The 27,520-nt window shown below is 36.6% G+C and overlaps 1 protein-coding gene across 3 annotated transcripts in view; it reads right to left on the bottom strand.

Moving 5' to 3' along the window:
- Positions 1 to 27,520, bottom strand: part of IFT81 (intraflagellar transport 81) — a 124,765-nt gene that overhangs the window by 25,523 nt on the left and 71,722 nt on the right. For all 3 annotated transcript variants that reach the window (XM_026018818.2, XM_026018819.2, XM_026018821.2), the window contains one exon: positions 10,405 to 10,554. In XM_026018818.2, coding sequence (XP_025874603.1) covers positions 10,405 to 10,554 — 150 coding nt within the window. The remainder of the gene's footprint in view (positions 1 to 10,404; positions 10,555 to 27,520) is intronic.

Raw genomic sequence — 27,520 nt, 5'->3', positions numbered from 1 at the left:
ATAGTAAGTATTTCTAATTTTAGCACTCAATAAATATTTGGTGACTGAATGAATTCTCAAATAATCAATATACTTATATTCATTCACCCATCCAATATATTTTTTAAAGACTTTATTTATTTATTTATTCATTCATGAGAGAGAGAGAGAGAAGGGCAGGCAGAGACACAGGCAGAGGGAGAAGCAGGCCACATGCAGGGAGCCCTATGTGGGACTTGATCCTGGGACTCCAGGATCATGCCCTGGGCTGAAGGTGGTGCTAAACTGCTGAGCCACCCGGGCTGCCCTCCAATATTTATTATATACCTAAATGTGCTGAGCATAGTTCTAAGCGCCAGATATACTGCAGTGAACAAAACAGGAGGGAAAAAAAGCCCAACTCTCTCACAGAGCTTACTTCTGGTGAGAGAAAACAAGCAATATGTAGATAAGTAAAATAGAGTGTGAGGTGAGAGTGGGATTGGAATCTTAAATAACAGTGTGGTTAGAGAAGGTCTTCCTGAGAAAATGACATCTGAGCAAAGCCCGAATGAAGTGAGGGAGCAAGTCATACAGATATCCAGGATATCAGCAAGTGTAAAAGATGTGCGGTAGGAGCAAATCTGTCCTTTCTAAGAAATAGCTAGGAGACTGGTGGAGTTGAAAACAAAGTGAGAATGAGGTTAGGGGGCAGGGATCATGTAGGACTCAGATGGTTTGCTGGAACAGTCTCAGTTAATGTCTATTGTCCTTTGCATTTTCAAAAGTGTCCTACTTTAGATGATAAATTATATGGTTACTTTATTTTTAGGCCAATAGAGTTTGGGTTTGTTTTAAATGAACTGGGAGGCTTGTTGGGCAGTTTAGAATAAAGGAATTTTTAAATGGCCACTTCAACATCTGTGCTGAGATCAAACTATAGAGGGACAAAGGAAGCCAGTTAGAAGACTACTCCAATAATTCAGGTTTGAGATAATGGTAGCATGAATCAGATGGTGGTGGTGAAGGTAATGAGAAGTGGTTGTGTATCTATTTTAAAGACAACAAAATATTACAGCAGATTAGATGTAGGGTGTGAGGGAAAATGAAAGATAAAGAATGACTAAAGTTTCTGGCCTGCAAAATTGAGGGGATGGAGCTGCCACTTGTTGAAATGAGAAAGACCTGGTAAGACAAGGTTTGAGGGAGTAACGAAGACTAGAAATTTAGTTTTGGACATGTTAAAAGGGATCCCTGGGTGGCGCAGCGGTTTGGCGCCTGCCTTTGGCCCAGGGCGCGATCCTGGAGACCCAGGATCGAATCCCATGTTGGGCTCCCAGTGCATGGAGCCTGCTTCTCCCTCTGCCTATGTCTCTGCCTCTCTCTCTCTCTCTCTCTCTCTCTCTCTATGACTATCATAAATAAATAATAAAAAAATTGGACATGTTAAAAATTTGAAATGTCCAGTAGATATCCAAAAAGAGGTCAAGATGTTATAGAATGGGATTTAGGAAGGAATCTAAGAGATATAAAGTTGGGAGTTGTCTGCATAGATAAGGTCTTTAAAGCCTTGAGACAGGATAAGATCACCAAGGGAGTGAAAGAAGAGAAGAGATCCAAGGGCTAAGCTTGAGGAACTCCAATATTTAGACCTTGGAGAGAAATGAGAAGAAATCAGCCACTGAGTAGGAATAGGAGTGCTAGTAAGGGAGAAGAACAAGGAAAGTATAGTTTACTAGAAGATAAGTAAAGGAAGAGGGAGTGATCAACTATGTCAAACACTGCTAACAGGCCAAGTAGGAAATGGACCAAGAATTGCTCACTGGGGATCCCTGGGTAGTGCAGCGGTTTAGCGCTGCCTTTGGCCCAGGACGCGATCCTGAAGATTCGGAATCGAATCCCCCGTCGGGCTCCCGGTGCATGGAGCCTGCTTCTTCCTCTGCCTATGTCTCTGCCCCCCTCTCTCTCTCTGTGACTATCATAAATAAATAAAAATTAAAAAAAAAAAAGAGAATTGCTCACTGAATTTAGCAATGTGAGGTACTGGTGATCTTGATAAGAGAAATTTTGGTGAAATGACCTGATTGGAGAGAGTTCAAAAGAGGATGGAAAAACCAAAAGGAGAGGGGGAATGGAAGAAGAGTTGGAATTTGGGGCTGCCAATAAAATTGAGACTCCTAAGAAAGGAATAGAGGGAACTATAAAGTATTAGCCCCAAATTCTGTATGTAATTTCCACTTTGGGCATTACCAAATCCTAACCTGTGCACAAGGAGGGTAAGACTCCTAGTAACCAAATGGAGATCAATAGATGGGTGACTAAAAAAGCTGGGCAAAGATTTCAGTATCTCATAGTGCTAGAGAGACAGAGGTAGGAATTCAAGACTAGCCAATAGCTCTAGACTATTAGCTGAAATCCCAGAAAGGCTACTCCTGAGGAGTATGGGTTATAATCTAAGAGTAAGAGCTAGGTGCTAAATGTAAGGACTACTTCCTAGGACTAGAGTTTCTGATACAGGTATAAGGGCTGCATCTTAGGAATAAGAGAAAAACTGGAAAAATATCAGCTCTTACAAAACTGAATCAAGATTATCTATGAGGAAAAAAAATCAAACACTTCCTTTTAAGGATAAAGGAAGTGTTTCCAGAACCTGACATTCAATGAAAAAGTACTAAGTAAGCAAAGTAACAGGAACAAATGTCTGACAATCAAGAGAAAAAAAATACAGATTAATAGAAATGGACACTCAGATGAATTTATCAGACAGGACATTAAAAAAAGCTGTGATTATTTAAGACAATAAATGAAAAGTTGGGGAATGTTACAAATAACTGGGATCTATAAAATAGAATCAAATGGAAATTCTAGAACTGAGATACATAATAAGTAATATTCAGAATTCAATACATGGATTACATAGCAGATTAGACACAGAAGATTAATGAATTAGAAGATAGCACAGCAGAAAAAAAATTCAGATTAAGTCACAGAGAGCAAAAATAATGGAAAATGGAGGGCGGCAAAACAGGGGTGCCTGGGTAGCTCAGTCTGTTATGCAGCTTACTCTTGATTTCGGCTCAGATCATGATCTCAGGATCCTGGGAAGCAAGCCTCACCATTGGCTTCATGCTGAGCACTCTCTCTCCCTCTCCCTCTGCCCCTCCCTCCCCACTCATGCTCTCTCCTTCTCTAAAAATAAATAAATAAATTAAAAAAAAAAGCAAAACACAAAACCCATAATAAACATGGTAAATAGTGAAAAAGCCTAACACACACAAAAAAGCCTAACACATATGTAGTTGTCACTGTAGCTCAAGGAAAGAAGAGGATGGGATTATAATATTTAAAGAAATACTGGATGAGAACTTTCCAAAAACTGACAAAAGACATTAAAACCATAATTTAAGAAGCTTCACAGACCCTAAGACAGATAAAAACAAACAAACAAACAAACAAACTAGGAATATCATAGTAAAATTGCTAGAAAACCAAAGACAGGAAAAAAAAATCTTACCAACCAGAGAGTAACATACTACCTTAAAAAACAAGCAATAACAGAAGCCAGCAGCCAATGGAATTAAATCTTTAAAGTACTGAAAGAAAATAACTGCCACCCTAGAATTCTATATTTAGTGAAAATGTGCTTCAAAATGAAGGTGCAATAAAAATGTTTTAAGAAAAACAAAAATTGAGAGGATTTATCACCAGCAGACCCACACTAAATGAAATACTAAAAATGAGATCCTAGTAGAATAATGATGATGATGATACAGGAAGGAAAGAGTCATGAAGCAGGTACATAAATCTAGAATAATATTTAATATTATTATATTTAATAATACTTGAATCCCACATAAATATTACTATATGTGGGATTCAAGTTGTATTTAGAATTTAAAAATATATATCCACAATAGCACAAAATATGAGAAAGAAGTAAATGGAATCAAAGTATTATAAACTTCTTACATTGGCTAGGATACAGTAAAATAGGGAAGACTGTACTCAGCCAAAGATGGATGTTATAGTTTCTGGATAAGCATTCAAGAACAACAGGGATACCAAAAAGAAACTATAACCAGTAAGCTGAAAGAAGGGAAACATGGAAGATAAAAATACTTGAGTAATACAACTTTCAAAGGGAAGAAAGGAGAAAAAAAGGAATGAAGAACTAATGGAACAAATAGAAAACTTTGAAAAACCAGTAATTACATTAAATGTAAAGAGATTAAATACTTCAGTGAAAAGAAAAAGATTGCTGGATAGAACTAGAGTGTATAATGCTAAGCAAAATAAGTCAGAGAAAGACAAATACCATATGATTTCACTCATACGTGGAATTTAAGAAACCAAACAGATGAACATAGGAAAAGGGAAGGAAAAATAAAATAAGATAAAAACAGGGAGGGAGGCAAACCATAAGAGACTCTTAACAATAGGTAACAAACTGAAGGTTGCTAGAGGGAAGGCGGGTGAAGGAATAGGGTAAATGGTAATGGGCACTAAGGAGGGCACTTGTAATGAGCACTGGGTGTTAAATGCAAGTGATGAATCACTAAATTCTACCCCTGAAATTAATACTACCTTATATGTTAACTGACTACAATTTAAATAAATTCTTAGCAGAAAAAAAAGACAAAGATTGCCACACTATATAAAAATATAAAGCTAGCTATATATTTCTTATAAAATACATACAATAATTATAAAGATGGAGAAAGGTTGAAAGGATGTAAAAGATATGTGTCTTTTAAACATTAACTAGAAGAAAGTTTGGCTGTATTAATAATAGATTAGTATATTATGAGAGATATATATTATGAAAGATTAAAAAAAAGGGTATTTCCTAATTATCAAAGGGCCAATTTAACAGGAAGGTAATGATACTAGATTTGTATGGACTAATAACATAATCTCAGGATATTTGCAGTGATACTGTGGGTGCTCTGTCCTGATTTGCTTACAGGGCCAGTGTACCTATCCTTTAACTGTTGTGAGAATTGACTATTAATGGCTTATAGTTATCCCTTCTTCAAAATGTGCCCTTGGCTGAGCAGGAATTGCATCACACCACCTTCTGGGTCCATAGCACACGACTGACTGACAGCGGGGTACAAAAGGGTAATTTTCTTGCCTAAACACAAGACTAACTTTGTGATGCAATTTGTATTCCAGAGCTCCTCGTGAGATCAGACTGAAACTGGACTCCAAATGAATCCACTTTTCCTCACTGCTTCATTCTGGTTCCTCACTTCCTTTCTCCTAAGAGCACTCTCTGACTTAATCATGTGAAGAGGAATAAGAATTCTTGTTTTAGGTTCTGTTTCTAGAGAACCTGACTGAACTATAAAAATGGGCTTCTAGAGTAGGATTGCTCACTGGCTGAAGGAGCAGCCAGTGAGGGCTCCATCGCTGGTAGCAGGGTGAATAGTGTTAAACCCATAAATGTTATAGCAGTGCAATTGTTAATACTTGTGGTGAACTGAGGCAGAGTGTCAGTGGAAGGTGACTATAGTGGTTGTGAGAATGGAAAGCTCGGATCTCCTTCAGGAGAACCTGCTAAAAACAGACTTGACTGCCATAACTGCATCCACTATCAGGCTCCTATGAAGTCCATGCTTCCCCCAGGCTGTTCCTAGAATGACTGAGCATGGCAATTGTACTAGGGCTGGCCTGTTCCTGCCTGACAGGGCACTCCTCTAGTGGGTGACTGGTTTGGGAACTCCCCTTTATCCAGACTAAAACTTTCCTAAAACTGTGCAGCAGTCTGAGGCTCTTCCTATACAATCCTCCTTCCTTTTCTCTCCCTTCACGGGTATCAGACTTACACTAGGGTCTAATGGTCTTCCTTGCCTCCTCTTGCTCCCTTTATCTTTCACAGTATTTACTCCAGCAAATCTCTTGTACATCTAATCCCATCTTGGCATCTGCTTCTTGAACCATCACAGGGATGCACTAGCTGGTACAATGTTGCTGCTGTTTAAGAAGTATGCAGAAATAATAACTATAAGGACTGCAGATCTGGGGTGGATGTTGCTAAGCTCCATTTATAGTTGAAGAGATAAAATTATGGGCTCAAATATATTAATCAATAATTTTTTAAAAGATTTTATTTATTTATTCGTGACAGAGAAAGAGAGAGAGAGAGAGAGAGAGGCAGAGGGAGAAGCAGGCTCCATGCAGGGAGCCCAACGTGGGACTCGATCCCGGGTCTCTAGGATCACAACCCGGGGTGAAGGTGGCACTAAACCGCTGGGCCACCGGGGCTGCCCTATTAATCAATAATTTAAAGCAAAGTAATAAGGTCAGAAAACTTTCTTTGGAGCTATAAAGAAACCCTCATTTCCTTTTTTTTTTTTAAATAATAAATTTATTTTTTATTGGTGTTCAATTTGCCAACATACAGAATAACACCCCGTGCTCATCCCGTCAAGTGTCCCCCTCAGTGCCCGTCACCCAATCACCCCCACCCCCCACCCTCCTCCCCTTCCACCACCCCTAGTTCGTTTCCCAGAGTTAGGAGTCTTTATGTTCTGTCTCCCTTTCTGATATTTCCTACTATTTCTTCTCCCTTCCCTTCTATTCCCTTTCACTATTATTTATATTCCCCAAATGAATGAGAACATATAATGTTTGTCCTTCTCCGATGAAACCCTCATTTCCTATGGCTGAAGGGCAAAGGGAGCTGAAAACCAGGCACACAACTTAATTGTTACCAGGGCAAAACTTCAGAGAAGTCTGAATATATTCTAGGCCAAAGCCAGGGCTCTGAGAAAGGGTACTGAGTCTGGGATGGAATATCTGCATAGACTCACCTGAGAGCCTTGAACCTCTAGATTATCTTATATCCTCTGGGCAGTGGCAAGAGGCTTAGCTTGTTGGTCAGGGACCTAGGAGAAGTAGGTACCTGGATTGGAAGACTGGGGACAAGAAGGTCTGGGGAAGAGGCATGCAGATAGACCTACGAGAATAATACACTAAGTGTAAAGATCTTTTCTCTTTTCATCGTATGCTAATGGCCACTAGAGAATGTCCAAAGCAGAAGAGAGCACTAAACAACCAAATGGAAAGGATGATTTGGCCAGTAGACAGCAGGCCACCCAGTGCTTAGACAATGGGCTCATGAACATAATGGCTATGCTGGCAGAGATGGAGGCTAAGCTAGGGTCAGATAGCACAGGCTCCCTCTCACAGTGCCCATCTAGCTACTCCCACTGCCAAATGTCTGACCCGGCAAAAACAGAGAGACCAATCCTGAGTTCTAAATATGGAATCATACCTTGAGAAAACCAATCATCTTTCTGTCTCGAAAAGGACAACATTTCATCCTGACTTGGACTGACTGGCCCATATTCTGGGCAAGTATTTGCTTTTCTTTCCCATAATATTTCAGCCAGCATCACTATCCAAGGGCTCAGAGTATCTGGTCTACTGATGTGGAATTCCACATAATATCATTCAGACCATGGGATTACTTTATGGCAAAGGGGATATGTGGTGGACACAGGACCATGGGATTCAGTCACTGTGCCACATACCATACCATCCAGGAAGCTAATAACCTGATAGACTGGTAGAAGGGCCTTGTGAAGGTACAACTAAGGTACGGCTTAGAGGCCTCACAGGCCTGTGAGGTTGATTTCTATTCTTAAAGATAGAGTATACATTTTAAACCAATGCCCACCACTTGGTGCTGTGTAGCAAACAGAAAGAACATATGGGTCTTGGAACTATGGAATGAAAGTATAAGTGTCACCACTCACTAGGATGCCCACTTATACACTTAGGAAATTATGTTTCCCTTCCTGACACTTTTAGGCTCTGTAGGTGTAGATGTTCTGTCTTCCAGAGTGGGCATGCTTTCACCAGATGCACATTAAAAGGCCTTTAAATTTAATGCTCTGGCTATACCATCTTGTCACTTGGGCTCTTCATGCCCATAGACCAGCAGGCAAAAAAAAAAAAAAAAAAAAGTTATAGTGATAGGACATACTAATGGTATACAAATGCTGCTATATAATAAGTGCAGATAGGAATATGTTTGGCACTCAGGTGATCTATTAGGGCATATGTGGGTACTCCTATGCCTAGTTTTAACAATAAATGAGTAAGTACAGCAACCACAGCCTGCTAAGGTCATGGTTCATAGAGTCTCCCACCTTTTAAAGATAGGGGACTGGGTCATCCCATCAAGAAAGTCATTTAAACCAGTCAAGGTGCTAGCCAAACATGAGGGAAATCTAGAATGGATGATAAAGGAAGAAGACATTGAGTATTACTATGCTCTTGGGATGAAATGTAGCAATGAGAGTTTCCATTTGTCCTATTAATTTTCCTCCTACAATTTTTCCTAGAAATTGTGACCAACCAGAATCCTTTAGAAGCTATTCCTAAATGGAGTCAATTTGACATGAGAAACAGGTAGATCCCAGCATTGTAAGGGGTGGGTTGTAATGGATGTTGTTGGTGCCTCACTCAGACCTCATCTGCAACCTGCCATGACTTGTTGACTGCTAAAGGTTCACAACTACCCCTCGTCCAGGGGATGCTCTCCCATTGCACTAGGGGGTTACTCTCTCTGCCACAGCCAATGACTGATACAGGAGTATAAAAGGCCAGCCCCTTTGCCTCAAGATGGAATCAACTTCACACTGCAATTTGTGCTCCAAAGTTCCTCACAGAATCAAAATGAAGCTGTCTAGTCAGGACTACATCCCTGCTTGGCTCTTTTCTCCTGCTGTATCTGCTTATCTCACTCCCCTTCTTCTGAAGGCACTCCCTCCCTCAATAAACCACTTGTACAAGTATTCCCTTTTCAGGCTCCACTTCTAGGGAACCCAACTTAAGATAAAATGTAAAGAAAAACCGATGGAACTAAAAAAAGAAGCAGACAAAGCAATAATCATAGAGATTTTAACACACCCCTTTCAATAACTAATGAAACAAGCAGACAAAAATATCAATAGGAATATGTAAGATTTGAATATTGTGGTTAACATACTTGACTGAATTGACATATAGAGAACACCATCCCCAACCACTGCAGAATACATATTCTTCTCAACTGCATTGGGACAATTACCAAAATAGACCATTTGCCGGACCATAATGCAATACTCAACAAATTTTAAAGGACTAAAACTGCACAGAATGTTCCTGGTCACAGTGGAAATAAGGTAGAAGTCAATAACAGAAAGGTAACTAGAAAATGCTAGGTTTTTTAAGCAATAATCCATAGATCAAAAAATCATTATGGAAATTAGAAAATATTTTTGAAGTAAACAATAACACAATTACTACCTATCAATTTTGAAAGTAGTGTCATTAGATTCATGGCTTAGGGATGCCTGGGTGGCTCAGCAGTTGAGTCTGCCTTTGGCTCCTGGAGTCGCGGGATCAAGTCCCATATTGGGCTCCTTGTGGGGAGCCTGCTTCTCCCTCTGCCTGTCTCTGCCTCTCTTTCTCTCTGTTTGTCATAAATAAATAAATAAAAGCTTAAAAAAATTCATGGCTGATGCACAGTAAATTAAGTTTTCTATCTTACATTCCCTAAAAACAAACAATATTCAACAGCATGAGACAGAAAGTTCATATTGCCAGCTAATCAATAACTGGTTGAAACTTCATTCACATCTACCAGATTAATACTAGTTGGTAAACCAACATCCTGATAAAATAATTTCCTCATGGGTAAAAGGATCAAAAATCTAAATCAAGAAAATTCTGAGGATCTGGCATCCACAATGAGAGGTTTTGTTGTCAGAGAGGCTACTCTGGGCTTAACTTTTTTTCTGACGACCAAGGCACAAATGCATAAGGAACAAGCCTGGAGGCAAACTTCCATATGGTACCTTCCCTAGATATTTCTTTCTAGAGCTCCACAGAAATAGCTGCTTAGAAATTTCTGCCCAGCAGGCCATGATAAATAAATATTTTACAGTCACTCTCTTGGTATGATCATTATTGCTACTTGGAATTCAATCTCTATTAATTACCCCAAAGTCAGCACAATGAAAAAGCTAGTGCTTACTGCTACATTAAAAAATAAATTAAAATAAATAAAAAATAAAAAATAAATAAATCAGGGGGCACCTGAGTGGTTCAGTTCCTCAAGCATTAGACTCTTGGTTTTGGCCCAGGTCACGATCTCAGAGTCATGAGAGCAAGCCCCACATCGGGCTCTGAGCTCAGCACAGAGCCTGCTTGAAATTCTCTCCCTTTCCCTCTGCCCCTCCCACTGCTTATGAACATGTACACAATCTTTCTAAAATCAAATAAATAAGATCTTTAAAAATAAATAAGCTTATATGATACTTCTGTAATTAATCAGAGAACATTAATAATTTTTTAGTGCTTTCAGTAAAAACAATGACCTCAGTATATAGTTATTACCCATAAACCTCCCGTCATTTATATTTCTAGCATCCCAAGATAATATTGTATTACCAGTTGATGTTGAATATTTTCATGACGTTGCTTAAGAAGTTCTTCTGTCCTCTGTAAGAGACCGAATTCAGCTTTAAATTCAGCTATTATTTGATGCTTCTTTTTGAAAACTGTACTCTTGCTTCGAAGTTTACTGACATATCGTTTGAACTATAAAAGAATACAACATATAACCTCGTAAGTAGAAATGTCATTGCCAAACATATATAACCTCAATGTATTAGGAAAGTGTTATTGTCTCCTGTCCAAAATGAGTGTCACAGGTATATAAGAATAACTTAATGTCATTAGAAAACTTGGAAAGACTAACTGCTCAACTAAAATTTTTTGTGTAGATTTTAATTTTGGAACTCTTCGAAATATTATAAATCTTCATGTAAAAGCTATTTGTTTTGGGCTTTTCAAATAAGGATAAAAAAACAGAAACTCAACTCTATAAAGGAAAAAGGTTAAGAAAGAAGGAGGAGCAGGAGGAGGAGAAGGAGGAGAAGAAGTAGGAAATCGATTCTGGCTGTGATCTTATCATGATATCTCTTGCATACTCTACTATTTTGGTAGCACTGCATCTACGGAGATTAACATAGACAACCAGAATAGTCAACAACTGTATTTATCATTTAAGAAATGTACTGTAACCATATACACTAAGCAGCATCTCAGACATTGGGATGAAACTCATACCAAACCTTAAAAAGCTAAGAATATTCCAAGTTAGATTCCACTATTAAGTAATACCAACTATAGTTTGGAAAAGCAAATGAAATGAATTGGAATTAAAGGAATTCATTTGATAAGCACTACTTACTATTATCTACTAGTGCTAGACACGGAGAATACAAGATACCCAGAAGTCTTGCCCTCACCAAGCTTAAGGAAATAGTGGCAAAACGAAACATTGAACTGATGTGTACAACCATGGTGAACATTATAAAGAAGTAAAGGGGCCCTTAGAATGAATAAACAGGAGTTTAACCTGGGTTGGGATGAAGGCAGAAAAGGTGGATGTTGGGGATTTAGGAGAGGAGAATTATGGCAAGCTTCTCAAAATAATTACATTTAAACCAAGACTGAAGAAGTAAGAATGTGCTAAAGGAAGAAGGAAGAGGCAAAGAAGAATATTCCAGGTAGAGGAAACAGAAGGTGTAAAAATTCTGGCTCATTAAAAGTATTGCTTGGAATAAGAAGCAAATGCCAGCCGCAAATGTGAGAAGTTTCTGAAACAGAACATAATACTTAAAAAAAAAATCACTTCCTCTTATGTACCATTATACTAATAATTTTAAGATTTTTTTAAACTACATAAAATAATTTTTCTTCCTGCTCTATCCTTTTATTAACTACATTATAAAGAAAACTTCCAAGTAAGAATTGGAATATAACATTGGAAAATGTTATATTTAAGCACGCCACTTCAAAACAAAACTAAGTTTCCATTTTACCTAATACAAGGTAATTCTTTTTTTTTTAATTTTTACTTTATTTTTTAAGGATTTTATTTATTTTAGAGAGAGGAAACATGAGAACAGTGGGAGGATAATAGAGGGAAGGAGAGAAACTCTCAAGCAGACCCTGTGTTGAGCATGGAACCTGACATGAGGCTCAATTTCATGCCCTTGAAATCATGACCAGAGCCAAAATTAAGAGCTGGATGCTTAACCAACAGAGCCACCCAGGTGCCCCATTACTTTTATTATTTATAAAATTATTTAGAAGTCTCTTCTCAAGTTAGCCTTTAAAAGGATTGGGTATTAAAAAGGCTAAGATTCTCAAAGATTTATCTCGTAGGGGTGTCTGGGTGGTTCAATTGGTTAAGTATCCAACTCTTGATTTTAGCTCAGCTCATGATCTCAGGGTTGTGAGAGTGAGCTCCACGTTGGGCTCTGCGCTGGGAGTAGAGCCTGTTTAAGATTCTCTCACTATCCCTCTGCCCACTCCCCCTCTCTAGATAATAATAATAATAATAATAATAACTAACATATTACTGAAATTTTGGAAAGCCAAAAAAAAGGAAAAATTCACTTAAAGCCACTATTCTAATAGAAGCTCTACTACCATGTTGCTATTTCTCCTTTTAACTTTTAAGGGTAAACATAAGGGCAATAATCTAAATTATAAGGTAGTAAAACAGGAAACATAGCATTCTAAAACTTAGGTGATTTTTTTCCTTAAAGACTTGATTGATCTTTCAGGACATAAAGAATGTTCTCAAAAATAGTAAGATTAAAAATTCTTCACATAAAAATAACCATCTAATTCTAGTTTAGACATCTTTTAAAATTTGACTTAAACTTTAAAAGAAATGAAGAACCCACTGTGTTTTAAAGGAAGGATGTTCAAAATATTTTTGTTCCATGAAAGTTAGTTTTAATAGTAAGGAATACAGCCCACACACAGCAAATTATCAATGGCTGGGGATTACAGGCATGGTTTAAAAAATTAAGTCATACCAATGTACCTAGAGTCCAATAACTTGCGATTTTTCCTTTTAAAGAATTAATGTGTAAGTCTGACATAATCACAGACTCAGAATCCCTAGAGTAACTATATGTTCTATTAAAAGTGTCCTGGGCAAAGTGCCCAAAATGAAATCAACCCTGTTCATCTGTTATCTTCTGTATTATCTAGGCCAATTTTTCCCTTCTTTATCTTGCTCTGTTCCAGAATTAGTTTTAAAAGCTAAAAGCTATAAATATTTTTGGTGGAAGAACAGACCCACCAATTACCCAATATGCTCTATGCTGATTGGTTATTATTTGACATTCACAGGACAAACTAAGGGTAAACTAAGGGAAGGTAATCAGAGCAGATTAATGCTGGTTAAGTACAATAATTAAGCAATAGGTGGCCATCAAAGCCCTCTAAGGCATCCACTACCCTGGATGAATTAGAGGAAAGAAAACAATTTTTTTAATCTTATTTATTTATTCATGAGAGACACACACAGAGAGGCAGAGATGTAGGCAGAGGCAGAAGCAGGCTCCCCACAGGAAGCCCAATGTGAGACGATCCCAGGACCCTGGGATCACAACCTGAACCGAAGGCAAACGCTCAACTATTGAGCCAACCAGGTGCCCTGAGGAAAGAAAATATATTATCAATGTTTTACTCCATTGGAAGTTTCTTCTCGTTATCATTTGGATTTTAGGTTATTTCTGAATTTTCAACTTATCAAAAAAAAAAAAAAAACCATGATGAATATATTGAACTAAACCTTCAGAAACATTCTTAATGATTTCTATAGGACATACTTCCAGAAATGGTCAGAAGGAAATAAGGATTTGATATATTTTGATATATTTTGTCAAACTGTCCTTCAAAGGCTATTTATAGTACTTTTAATAACTGTCAACTTGATAATTAAAATAGTATTTTACTTTTCATTTGAACGTCTTTATTAAGGAAATTCACTTTTTTGTCACGTTCATTATTCATCTGGGGTAATTTTTAAAAGTGATTTGCCTGTGTTTGGTCTTTTTTATTGGGGCTTTTAACTTTTTTCTGTGGATCTATAACAGTGATTCTCTTTTTGGTCTCAGGAACCCTTTATGTATATTTAAAATTATTATTTTAAAAAGATTTTATTTACTTGACAGAGAGAGCACAAGCAGGGGGAATGGCAGAGGGAGAGGGAGAAGCAGACTCTCTGCTGAACAGGGAGCCCAATGTGGAACTCAATCCCAGGACCCCAGGATCGTGACCTGAGCTGAAGGCAGAAGCTTAATTGAATGAGTCACCCAGGAGCCCCACAGTTTTAAAATTATTAAAGCACTCAAGGGGATTTTGTTTATGTAGACTGCTACTGTGTCAAATTTGAGGTAAAAGAAGAGAATTTCCATTACTGGACCCCTCGTAACAAATAAAAATCAATTCCAACTGGATTACAGACTTAAATGTGAAAGATAAAACTAAAAATCTTTTAGAATATAGGAAAATATCACCATAATTTTGAGGTAGGAAAGGATTCTTAAATAAGACATAAAACCACAAACTGGGCAGCCCAGGTGGCTCAGTGGTTTAGCGCCGCCTTCAGCCCAGGGCCTGGTCCTGGAGACTCGGGATCAATTCCCACATCAGCCTGCCTACATGGAGCCTGCTTCTCCCTCTGCCTGTGTTTCTGCCTCTCTCTCTCTCTCTGTGTCTCTCATGAATCAATCAATCAATCAATCTTTAAACCCCCCCCTCCAACAACTGAAAATAGATGATTAATAAACTTGACTAAAATCAAGAACTTTACTTCATCAATATATAAAGAGATTAGGAATATATATCACATGTTGGGAGAACATATTTGTAACACATTAAACCAATAAAGGATTTGTATCCAAGATATATAAATTAATCCCTAAGTGAAAGACAAATAATCCAATAGAAAAATGGATAAAATACTTGAACAGTCACTTTACAGAAAAGAAATCCAAGATGGCCAATAAATATATTAAAAGATACTCAACCTCATTAGTAATTAGTAATAGAAATTAAAACCACAGTAAGATACTATTTTAACACTCACCCAATTAGCAAAGAGAAGCCCTTTAATACTAAGTGCTGGTGAAGATATGGAGGCAGTGGAAAACCTGTAAACCACTGGGAGTGAGGGATTTGGCATTTAGAATAACAGTTTGGAAAACATTTCATATCTACTTTAGTTGATGTTGTGTTCATCCTATGCCCCACCAACTCCACTACAATGAATAGCACGGCTTCTCAAACCTATCTATGTGATGGAGCAGTTCTAAAAATTTCTAATCATTTGTAGAGTGGACACTTATATAAAACAATAAAAATATTTAGGAAATATCACATTACTACAAATCTTTCTAAAAATGCCTCTGCTCAACTTATATGGTCACGAATTAGTATAACTGTAGGCAAGAACTGGTCTTCAGACGACTCTTTGATCTCTTTGAACAACTCCAGAGCAAAGCTTTGTAAATGCAGTATGCTCCAGTGCACTCATCTGACACAAATATTAAGTATATGCCAAGATATTAATCCACTAAGACTTTGCAGCAGCTGGGCAAGATATTATAAAGAACTCCCAAGTCAGTCATCCTCAGCTATAAGCAGCCTTGTCCTTTTACCTCAGTATGCTAAACAATGATCAATTTTATTCAAATGTCATATTGTGAAAAAAGTTAAGAAACACTGCTCTGGAGCAATTCTGTTCATAGTCACATACATAAGAATGTTGACAGAAACACTGCAATGTGAAAAACTGGAAAACAAGCTACAACAAATTGTATATTCAAATAGATATCTACATATATATACATATGTATGTATACACACACATATATATGTCTGCACAGTGAAAGTAAACATTATAAATTCAAGAAATAATGTAAAACAAAACAAGCAAGTTACAGGATATATAGAGTATGCTTCCATTAATATTGCTTAGGAAAACTAAGCAATATACTGTTTAGGGATACAAATATATGGTCAACAGTAAGTAAGAGTCAGAGAATGACAAATACCTAACTTGAGATGGTACATACCTCTGAGAGGGGTGGAAATCAAATAGGATAAAGAAAAGGCACACAGAGAGCCTCAAAGGTCCTTTTTTAAAGCTGAGTTCTAAGTATATATATGTACATGATCTCATTGTTCTTTATTTTTCACATATAGTACACACATACACACACAAACACACATAACACATTGTCACCTACCTTAACACATTTTTAGAAAATAAACATTTGGAAAGTAAATAAACATTAAACAATCAATATAGAAGGTCATAAATCTAATTAAAGAGTTCCAGAAGAACAGAATTATTTTTAAAGGGTAGAAATAATACAAAAAAATCTCCCAGAACTGAAGGATATACAATAAGATTCTAAATTGAAAGGACCAATAGAATTCCCAGCTCAATAAAAGGAAAGAGTTACATTTAAGTCCACAATCTTAAAAATTTAGAAAATCAGAGGTAAAAAGGGAATCCCAAAAGTTTCAAGAAGAGGTAAAATAACAATAACAATAAAAGGTCACATCAAAGGACTAGGAATTAAAACAGACTCAGACGGCAACAATGAATACTAGAAGACAACAGAACAGTGTCTTCAAAATTCTTAGGGAAAAATATCTGCAACCAGAATTCATCATTCAAATTATCAATCATGTATATGAATATGGAATGAAGACAGTTTCACACACGCAAGATTCTAAAAAATGTACATTCCAAGTCCCTCTTTTTCAGGAACATTCTCTATACAACAAGAAAATAAACCAAGAGGGATACCTGGGTGGCTCAGTGGTTGAGCATCTGCTTTTGGTCGGGGAGTGATCCTGCGGTTCTGGGATTGAGTTCTGCATTGGGCTCCCCCCAGGGAACTTGCTTCTGCCTCTGCCTATGTCTCTGTCTCTCTACGTCTCTCATGAATAAATAAATAAAATTTTTTAAAAAATTAAGGAAAGGAGAGAATCCAAAACAGGAGAAAGGTTAAAGAAATTTCTGGGATGATGACTAGGAAGCCCTAGATTACAGTTTATAGCAAGCCTATAGCTCACAGCATGTCCAGATATAAATCTTCCCAGACTGGAACAGAAGAATGAAAGGGACTCCAGAAAGAATATACCTAATGTTTACAAAATATAATTAATAGGTTACTGTATATGAACATATGCTATATTAAGATAAATTGTACAGTTCCATCAGAAGGTCTGCGGCTGAGTAGGTGGCAGTTACACACACACAAAAAACTTAAGCAAAACAATGAGGTCAGTATTAATTTTTTTTTAAGTGTACAAGAAAGGATATATAATCTATGAGCCACATAGTATACTATGTGGCTCAGCTGTAAACCGTTTCTACAATTATCATAATGGATATAATAAATAATGATTTAATCAAAAAATAAAATTATATTGGGAGTCTCTAAGGAATGGAAGGATGAGTATAGGGGTAAACAGAGAATTGCTAAATCCTCATTACCAATGGTAGTATATCCAGAATTGAAAAAAACTTTTAGGTTTCAGCACAAACATGTTATTTAGAAATGTAGAAGTAAATACCATAAGAAACAACCAAAGGAATTAAGAGTAGTTGCCTCAAGGAAGCATGACTTGTGAATAAGGGATCATTATTTTCATTATGAACTTTGTAGTATTGTTTTACTTTTTAAACTAGATATTTATATAAATCTAAAAAACTGTAATTATTTTTTTAAAGATTTTATTTATTTATTTGACAAAGCACAAGCAGGGGGAGTGGCAGAGGGAGAAGGAGAAGCAGACTCCCCACTGAGCGAGGAGTCCAATATGGGGCTCAATCCCAGGACCTTGGGATCATGACCTGAGCACAAGGCAGACACTGAACCAACTGAGCCACCCAGGTGTCCCTAAAAAAGGTATAATTCAATTAAAAGTACAACTCACCTCAAAGAAAGCCTGTCACCAACAATAACCTAATAGCTGATAGATTTTATTTTGAATAGACTTTGAGCACTAAAAATTAAATTTACTCATAATTCCATGTTGTAACAATGTATATGAGCAAAGAGTTACAAATAATTTCATTTAGAACTTAATCATTATGGTACTAGGAGCAGTACAACAAGGTCACAGAAGTAGTTCAGAGGTGTTAAGATCTGGGCTTTGGAGTCAGAGAAATGTAATTTCAAATCCTGTAATTTCAAAACCTTAGGCAATTACTGTTGTGTCTTTATATATCATTTCAACTGGAAAAAAAAAAGGAGGTAACAATACTTATCTCAGAGTGATATGAAATGCAATTAGCATGATGCCTAGTGTAGCATTCAATAAATAGGAGCTATCATGGTTATAATTAACTATGCCACAACGGTTTAATAAAATAAAGCAAATTCTTGACCTAAACATCTGCAATTATTAATAATCATAATTGCCACCACACAGTAGCCAATTCTTGAAAATAAAGGGTTTTTAGAACCTCTGACGATCAAAACATACAATATTACTATTATAAAATGATTATTTGTCTAAAATAAAACTAGGTAGTTTTAAAATAAAATTTATAAAATATACTAAAATTCTATAAAAATTGAATAATGGATAATAATAATGTCATTCTGTTTGAATATAATTAAGTAGTAACTAGAAAATAAGAGATGATTACTGTTTCTTCTAAATAGTACAGAAATAAAGAAATGTCAAGTAATTGGGACGCCCGGGTGGCTCAGCAGTTGAGCATCTCCTTTGGCCCAGGGTGTGATCCTGGAGTCCGGGATCGAGTCCCACATTGGGTTCCCTGTGTGGAGCCTGCGTCTCTCTCTGCTTCTCTGCCTGTCTCTCTCATGAATAAATACATAAACTTAAAAAAAAAAGAAAAGAAATGTCAAGTAATTAGGATAAGTAGAAAAGTATAAATCAAGGTGTGATGCATGCTCTTAGAACTAAAATAGAGGGGCAGCTTGGGTGGCTCAATGGTTTAACGCCGCCTGCAGCCCAGGGTGTGATCCTGGAGACCCAGAATCGAGTCCCACATCGGGCTCCCTGCATGGAGCCTGCTTCTCCCTCTGCCTGTGTCTCTGCCTCTCTCTCTGTGTGTCTCTCATGAATAAATAAAATATTTTAAAAAACTAAAATAGAGTAATTACTACTGCAATTATAAATCTATATACTCTGAGTACAGCTATGTAAAAATTTTGTATATATATTTATAAGCCAATATTGGGAGAGAATTAATAAATAAAAATAGCCATTGTATTTGGCAGATAAGAGTAAACTGAATTTCTTGGGATTTATTTTTTAAATACTTAATTTAAAAATATTTTAATTTAAAAATATTTTAAAAATAATTTTTAAAGGAACTCTGACATAGGAGATAAGCAACATATCCTTGGAACATTAAGGAAAAGCTTTCTATAGTGCACTATAGCAGGTCAAAAAAGCAAATTTGTCATTAAAGTGAACTATGCAGCTTGCCATTGCACAGGAAGGCCCATTATAGCAGCTATTACTAATCATTTGGACCAATGTACATTTATAACACAAATTTGTCATTTATGAAAGAACAGCCGTCATTTAAAATGCTGGGATCAATAAGATTAACACTTTATAGTGCTAGCTTCTAGCTTCAGGACTAATTTTACAGATTCCTTTGTGATCAAAATGGAATTTGCCAGATGTTCTTTCTCTTTTTATCCATTTAATATATTTTATAACCTTTAATAGTAATGATCAAAATCTGGGCTAGCTTTTTAAATGGACAAAGCAGCTTATTTCCTTAAGTATATAACCATTTACAAGTGCTTTTCAAGCTTATCTGGAACTCAAAGCATTATTAGATTCCAGGCATCATTCTGGATATTTAAGCGGAAACAAGAATCTCTCTGCTCCTGCTGCAAATTTTCCACCTTGGTATCTGGCATCAGAACTATTTCCACAGTAATTTGCTGTGAGGACTTTACAAGACAGCCATATAATAAATGCTTTATATTGTCAAGAACCACAAAGATAGGTTATTTTTTTTTAAAGCACTCTTTCCCTTTTACAGAGAAGGAAACCTGTAGAGAAATTAATACAACTCATCAAAGTATAGCAAGTTGGAAAAACTGGACTAGAATGAGTACTTTTGTCCTCAAATCCTGTTAGTCCAATATGCATGCTATTTTCCATTTCTTAATTAAATCACATCTTTGTCAGTTACTTCATCAGCTGATTTTTAAGCATGGAAAACGACAGAGAAAGGCTCAAGAGAGTTAGGTGTCAGATAATACCAACTGTTCCAAAGTAGCATGAATTTGCCCAATGGCCATGATTTTTTCTCCCATTTGTCAGTGTCTTCCATTCTGTCTGAATTCAGACTTGTAGAAAATCTGAAGAGGTCGTTTTTTTATGTTATACTTCAATAAATCATTTGTACTCCCTGAAGTCTAGACTCAGAGTTGCTATTTGTTTTAAGGCAGGAAAAAAATGTTTCAAAGCAACTTTTGTTTTCTGTTAAAATGATAGTCCTTTCAAATCACTAGTGCCAATGTAGACACACATACAAATACTATTCTAATCTTTCGTAACCTGTTAGTATTAGGTTTTTAACTGTATATTAGAAAAATTTGGGGCACCTGGGTGGCTCAGTTGGTTAAGCGTCCGACTCTTGACTTTGGCTCAGGTCATGATCTTAGGGTCCCTGGGAGAAAGCCCCACACTCAGCATGGAGTTAGCTTGAGATTCTCTCTCTCTCTGCCCCTCCCCACTGTGATCACTTGCACTCTCTCAAATAAATAAATAAATCTTTAAAAAATTTTTTTTAAATAAATCAGATAATTTTACCAACCAAAGCATAAGCAATGTAATTACCTATAAATGGTAGTAGATAGTTAACTGCTAATTCTTTTGAGAGAGTCTATAATAAGCAATATGATATATGCTGGTAGAACTCTGTCTTAAATGAAACTTGTGGCATAGGAACACCCATCTGTGAAACACAGTTAATCATACCATCCATCGTCTTTATGCTTCTATTATAAATCAAATCACCACCGCACAGCTGTTACTATATTAGAGATAATGGGTTTTTCAACTGCTGTCCAAGCAGTTAACTCTCAAAACATTTTGCTATGAAAAGTTTTCAAATTTGGGGTTGCAACTGTAGTATTACCTAGATTGCATGCATAATTACATTACTTCTGTTACAGTGAATTGAACCAAATTTATTTGATTCTGTTTTGTTCCATCTCTTGGGAAATTTTAGGGGCCTCAGGTCCTGCTATGAACTCTAAAGAGTGTAATGTGATTTGAAAGGTTCTAAAAATATCACAGGTTTGCCTGGGCTCACTTAGAAGGGTGGATGATTCAATTACAAGTGTCAAAATTTGATTCCTCATTTTTCGGGATCTGACAGCTGCAGCAAACCTTGCCAGGATTCCCTTATCTTCACAGTGCTTCTCTTTGAAGTATTTAAAGAAGATTTCATAATCTTTGCAATTTAGCTCTAGGATTTCTATCGGTAGCTGTAGAATGAATTGGTGGGACCTTTCTAAAGCTTCTTATAAACATTATTTGACCAAGCACATTTTTAACTGCAAACATAACTGCAAAACAGGTGAGCTTCTTGTAATGGTTAGGGAACAAAATACAATGGGCTCTATACACATACACCATTAACCAGGGGTGACCTTTCAATGCATGAAGTGCCAATGGAACCTTAACTAGAGGTTCATTTGTTACTATAAAAAAGTTCAGACGCTGGGGCGCCTGGGTGGCTTGGTAGGTTGAGCGACTGACTCTTGGTTTTGGCTCAGGTCGTAATCTCATGGGTGATGGGATCAAATCCTGCATCAGGCTTCACGCTCAGTAGGAAGTCTGCTTGAGATTTTCTCCCTCTGTCCCTCCCCTAGCCCTTCTAAAACAAATAAATCTTAAACAAATTTCAGAATCAAAAGGCAGGCATTTATTTGAATGACAGCTCTAGGAAGGGTACCATCATTGCATCATCAGGGCTGATTTTTTATTTGCTTTTTCAAATAATTAAAGCAGAGATTCAGAGATATCAAGTTGACTAAGATGGGAAAGATCCGTAGCTATGAGACTACTACAAGAGGCATAGGCTCGATCCTTTGCTCTTCCATTAAGAGAGATAGTCATCACACTCAGATTGCCACTTGTGAAACAGCAGAATTTTTATTTACCAAAGAATTAATGGAGGCTACCAGATTAAATGGCAGATTTAGGTTTATGGTCAGGTGTCTAAAAATAACTTTATTTATACAAAGAAATACACAGCTACGGTTAGGATGAAGAGTTAATATAAATCATTTTTCTTATCAACTGAAGCCTATTAAGAAGTGCCAAGACATACATTTTTAATATTATCACTTTTCTATGGAAAACATACATACATCTAAATTACACTATATACTTTCAGATTTCCACACATTTATTAAGTGCCTGTTACATGTCAGGTATTAAGTAAATGATCGTGAACAAGAGATAAGCCCCTGCCACCGTGGAGCTTATTACTTTCTTAGGGGAAGCAAAAACTGAACAAGTAATCTTAAGCGTGTTGTTGTATGTTAACAACACACAGGAACAGAGTGCTATGGGAGTATACCTCAGGGTCATGGGGTATGAGCTGGGGAAATTATAAGGGTATTATTTTGGAAGACATGCTCCTTAGTTAAGTTCATTATGTTATCTTTAAAAAATCATACCGCAGCAATCTTTTATTAACAACTCAGAGCCAAATATATGACCATTAACTATTATGCTTTACTATAATACTATATTTTTCTGTCTCCTCTCACACTGAATCCTGCATAAAGTTAGATAATTCTATGTAAACATTTTAAGAGCACTCCAAATTATAGAAAGCTAAGGTCACTTAATATTAAAATTCTGTCCGAATAATTCAAGTTAACATAACTTAGAATAAGAGCAATAGCTTGCATTTAGAAAGACCTAACAGAAAACCACATGAGGATTCTAACCTCGGAGAGGAATTTTTGGGTCATATGGTAATTCTGTGCTTGACTTTTGAAGAAGTTATACTTTTTTCCACAGCAGTTACAGCACCTTATAGACAAGGAAACTGAGGCACAGAGGAATTCAGTAACATGTCAAGGCTGAAGAGCTGACAGATGGCAGAAAAGAGATCTGCACAAAGGTGTTCTGGCTCCAGAGCTGATTCTTTTAACCTCTACAGAATTCTCTTAACCTCCTCATTTACTGACACGGAAAAATCTCCAAGACTTTTATTAAAAGCAAGTTGTACAGTATGTTCAGCATAATATCATTTATATTTTTAAAAAACCCACAAAACAGGGACGCCTGGGTGGCTCAGTGGTTGAGTGTCTACCCTCAGTTCAGGGCATGATCCCAGAGTTCCAGGATCGAGTCCCGGATGGGGATCCCTGCATGGAGTCCACTTCTCCCTCTGCCCATGTCTCTGCCTCTCTTTCTGTGTCTCTCATGAATAAATAAAATCTTAAAAAAAAACAAACCATAAAACAGTATTATCTATATCTATCTTTAGAAAAAAGACTGAAATACACAAAACTGGAAGAAGTGGTTTCTCTCTGGTAAAGGGACTAAGGGACTTGGAGGTTTGCCAAGGAAGACTGTTACTTTATGTGAATTGTTTGATTTTCATACCATAAGAATATATTCAGGTATTACTTGTATAATCAGATTTTTTTAAGATTAGAAAAAACCCCAAAGCATTGATTCAGTCCAATCCCTTTTTTTCTACTAAATGCACAAATTATTTCTAAAATGTCCCTCACCTAGCTTCTGTCATATTTTAAATAGTGAAGCACTCTACTTTACCAAAGCAGCCTGCTTCACTACTGAAGAAAGCTTAAGTTGTAGCAATTTTTCCTTGCAGTCAATCAAATATTTCTTTCTTACTACTGGTCCTAATTCTGCCTTCTGTCAAACAAACAAGAATACCAATCCATCTGTGTAGGGGTCCCCAAGATCATCCCCAGGTTCAATGGTTTGCTAAGAGGACTCAAAGAACTCCGCATATAGCCATACACTTGGCAATGCTTTATTACAGTGAAAACATAAAAGCAAAAACCAGCAAAGGAAAAAGGCACATGGGATGAAATCCAGAGGAAACCAGGGGCAAGCTTCCAAGAGTCTTCTCCCTTAGTTCCTCCAGCAATGAGTTATAACAATATTTGTGAAATGTTGCCAACCAGGTAAGTTCATTAGAGACTCGGCACACAGGCATTTTACTTGGGGGCTGGTCATGGACGCACACTCTCTGCCCAGCCCTCACGGAAGTCCAGGCTCTGAGAAGGAAAGCAGGTGTTCAACATAAACTACATTCTTTGTACATGAGGCTTAGGCACAGTGAGCAATTCTTATCAGGGAATGGTGGGAATCTTTCTAAATTCCAAGTTCCTAGATGCCAGCCAAGGGCCAAACTTGCAAACAAGATTTTCTAAGAATAGCAGTTTCAGGCCTGCTATGTTAACTTGTTCTGTACACACACCATCCTTTCCATAATCCTTTTGAAATTTAAAAGCAATTCTATTATGCCTTTTTTTTGGTTCTCAGTTAATACATAATCAATTTTTCCTATGAAAATTGCCAGACTTTTCATCCATTTTGGTCACATTCACTGGACTCTGCCTTGACTATGTCCTTCTTAAAACATATACCAAGAATATAAATAGTATTCCAGGTATAATTTCACCATAAATAGGATATTACATTTTTATTAATGGAGTATAATAATTTATTTTCTAATTCTGCATCACTCACGGGTGATGTATTGAGATGGCAGACAAAACTTGCATTCTACAACATTGTGTTCATAATCCTGTTAATGGGATTTTGTTTGTTTTAGCACACTGCTCCTACCTCCCAAGATGACTTTGAACCCTAATTCTATCATCTCTCTCAGGCTGACTATACCTTTAAGCTTCCTGTTATGTGAAAATTATTAAGAGTTCTGGAGGGAGACCACCTCAATTCAAATCATGGTACTACTTACTAGCCATGTGATCTTGGGTAAGTTAGCACAAATCCTCCATGTGCCTCAGTTCCTGTATCTGTACAAACTGGGAATAATGATCATAACTATTTTGTAGAGTTGTTCAAGAAAATGAATGAGATAATGTATATAATAAGCCTAGGATTTCTCTGGCACATTGTAACTACATAATAAACATTAATTAATCTAAATTATTGATAATAATAAACAGGTTGGTATCAAGGACAAAGCTCCATGGCATTTTTTTGGGTAACTTCTCTCAGAGATGACAGCATTTAAAATTCTTTGAGAATATCAATTCAACAGATTTATACTTACTACATACTAAAATCCAATATAAAATACCTCAAGATATAAAAAAGATACTCATTATTAACAATTTTTAGTTATGTGAAGAGACTACAGTCTCTAAATTTAATGTTCTTACACCTACCAAATACCGGTGTGAAGAGAAAGAAATCAAGATAGATTAGACTGGCAAGAAAATTTCTACGACTGAGAAGATAATTTCATTAGTTCAAGAAATTCCTATCCATGTCAGAAGTCTGGCACAATAAAAGATAAACACGTTCCTGCACTTACTGCCATAATTAAGGCAATAAAATGAAAATAAAATGTTCAAGTGATACAGTACAATGAAAAAAAAGGAGTATTTTTAGACACTTCATATTTTATTAACAAGAAACACCCAGGGAATACTAATGAAAAAGTCTAATGAAGAACAAATGCCTGTAGCACTTATTATCTGCAAACAGAAGAGCTAAAATTCTCAGACAAATTGTAACATCTGGAATATTAAGTTTAATAGGAGTAGGAAGCATCAAAATGCATACTTCAATATTGAACTTTAAAAACTGCTAGCTGACCTCTAAAAAGAAAATGACAAAGGAATATATTACTATATGTATAATATTTGTTACATTTATCCTTATTAACACAGTCACATTTCTAAATTCTTCCAAGGAGGGGATCCCTGGGTGGCGCAGCGGTTTGGCGCCTGCCTTTGGCCCAGGGCGCGATCCTGGAGACCTGGGATCGAATCCCACATCAGGCTCCCGGTGCATGGAGCCTGCTTCTCCCTCTGCCTGTGTCTCTGCCCCTCTCTCTCTCTGTGACTATCATAAATAAATAAAGCAGTGCTCTTTTAAAAAATAAATAAATAAATAAATTCTTCCAAGGAAAGATTAATCAAACAACCACATATGGATAATCAAGGAACAAAGGTTTACATCCAAACAAATGGCTGACATACAGTTTCTAGTAAGCTAACAGTGACTGTCAGACCTGCGTTCAAATCCTTACTCTGCAACTCACTAACCATGTGATTTTGGGCATGTTACTTAAATTTTTCTAAGCCTATTTTCCCAATCACAAAATGGAGATAATATGGGATCCCTGGGTGGCGCAGCAGTTTAGCGTCTGCCTTTGGCCCAGGGCGCGATCCGGGAGACCCGGGATCGAATCCCACATCGGGTTCCCGGTGCATGGAGCCTGCTTCTCCCTCTGCCTGTGTCTCTGCCTTTCTCTCTCTCTCTGTGTGTGACTATCATAAATAAATAAAAATTGAAAAAAAATTTAAAAAAAAACCAAAATGGAGATAATATTTACCTTACAGGTTTTTTGAGAGGATGAAATTAGGATATATTGCATGTGTGTTTTACTGTGGTTAAACACACGAAGTATAAAATTTATCCTTTTAACCATTTTTAGGTGTACAGTTCTGTGACACTAAGTATATTCACACCATTGTGCAATTGTCACCAAGAATGTGTCTCTGCCTCTCTGTGTCTCTCATGAATAAATAAATAAAATCTTTAAAAAATAAAATAAATTAAATAAAAAATTTAAGATTTTAAAATAAAAAAAATAAAGATTGAGCACATGGTAACTGCTCCATGAATAGAGTAGCTAAAATGACTTTCATTAATGTTCTTATCCTGAGTCTGTGTAAATTATCCAAAAAACAAAAACTATTTCATATGTACTGCTACTGAATTGTACCCAGTTTGGGAAATATTAATTTCAAGTTTTAAGCTGTAAACTATATTCTTAGCTTTCAAATTCTTCACTTAAGTGACTGACAAAAATATAAAAATATCAAGAGCTAACGCTTAAGTGAGCACTCAGCATGTGCTGTGCTATTCTAAGCACTTTTCAGGTATATTAATTCATTTAATCTGTACAATAATAATTCTAGGAGGTATATTTTACAGGTGAGTACAAAGAGGTTACAGAATCTGCCCAAGGTTAACTAGCTGTAAGATGATAAAGCCAGTATCTGCACTCAAGCAACCAATTTCTAGAGCTATGCCCTTAACCATTCCACTCTATCACCTTTCACACATGTAGTAACATGAAGCTCATGGGAATGATGACTTCCAGATGCCAGATGTTATATGATGACTAAGCCTTCCAGTTTCTTGGAAGCTTTGACATTATTTCATGTGTTCTTTATAATGACAGTGAAGAGCAATTACCCCCATTTTATAGATTAATTAATGATTTGTTCAAGGTCAACAGGAACATGTGAGAAAGACCTGGACCCCAGCTTGGCCACTTATTACTTATAAGTGCATCTATAATCTCCCTGAGCTTCACCCAATTGTAAAACAGAAATAACAATAACAAAAATATAAGAAATAAAGAAGTACGTGTTTGCAAAGCATCTAGCAGAGAGCCTTATATTTATACAAG

Source organism: Vulpes vulpes, chromosome 10 (genome assembly GCF_048418805.1).
Source record: "Vulpes vulpes isolate BD-2025 chromosome 10, VulVul3, whole genome shotgun sequence".
NCBI classification, from domain to species: Eukaryota; Metazoa; Chordata; class Mammalia; order Carnivora; family Canidae; genus Vulpes; species Vulpes vulpes.
Note: the sequence above shows the minus strand (reverse complement) of the source record. Positions and strands in the feature narration are given on the sequence as shown.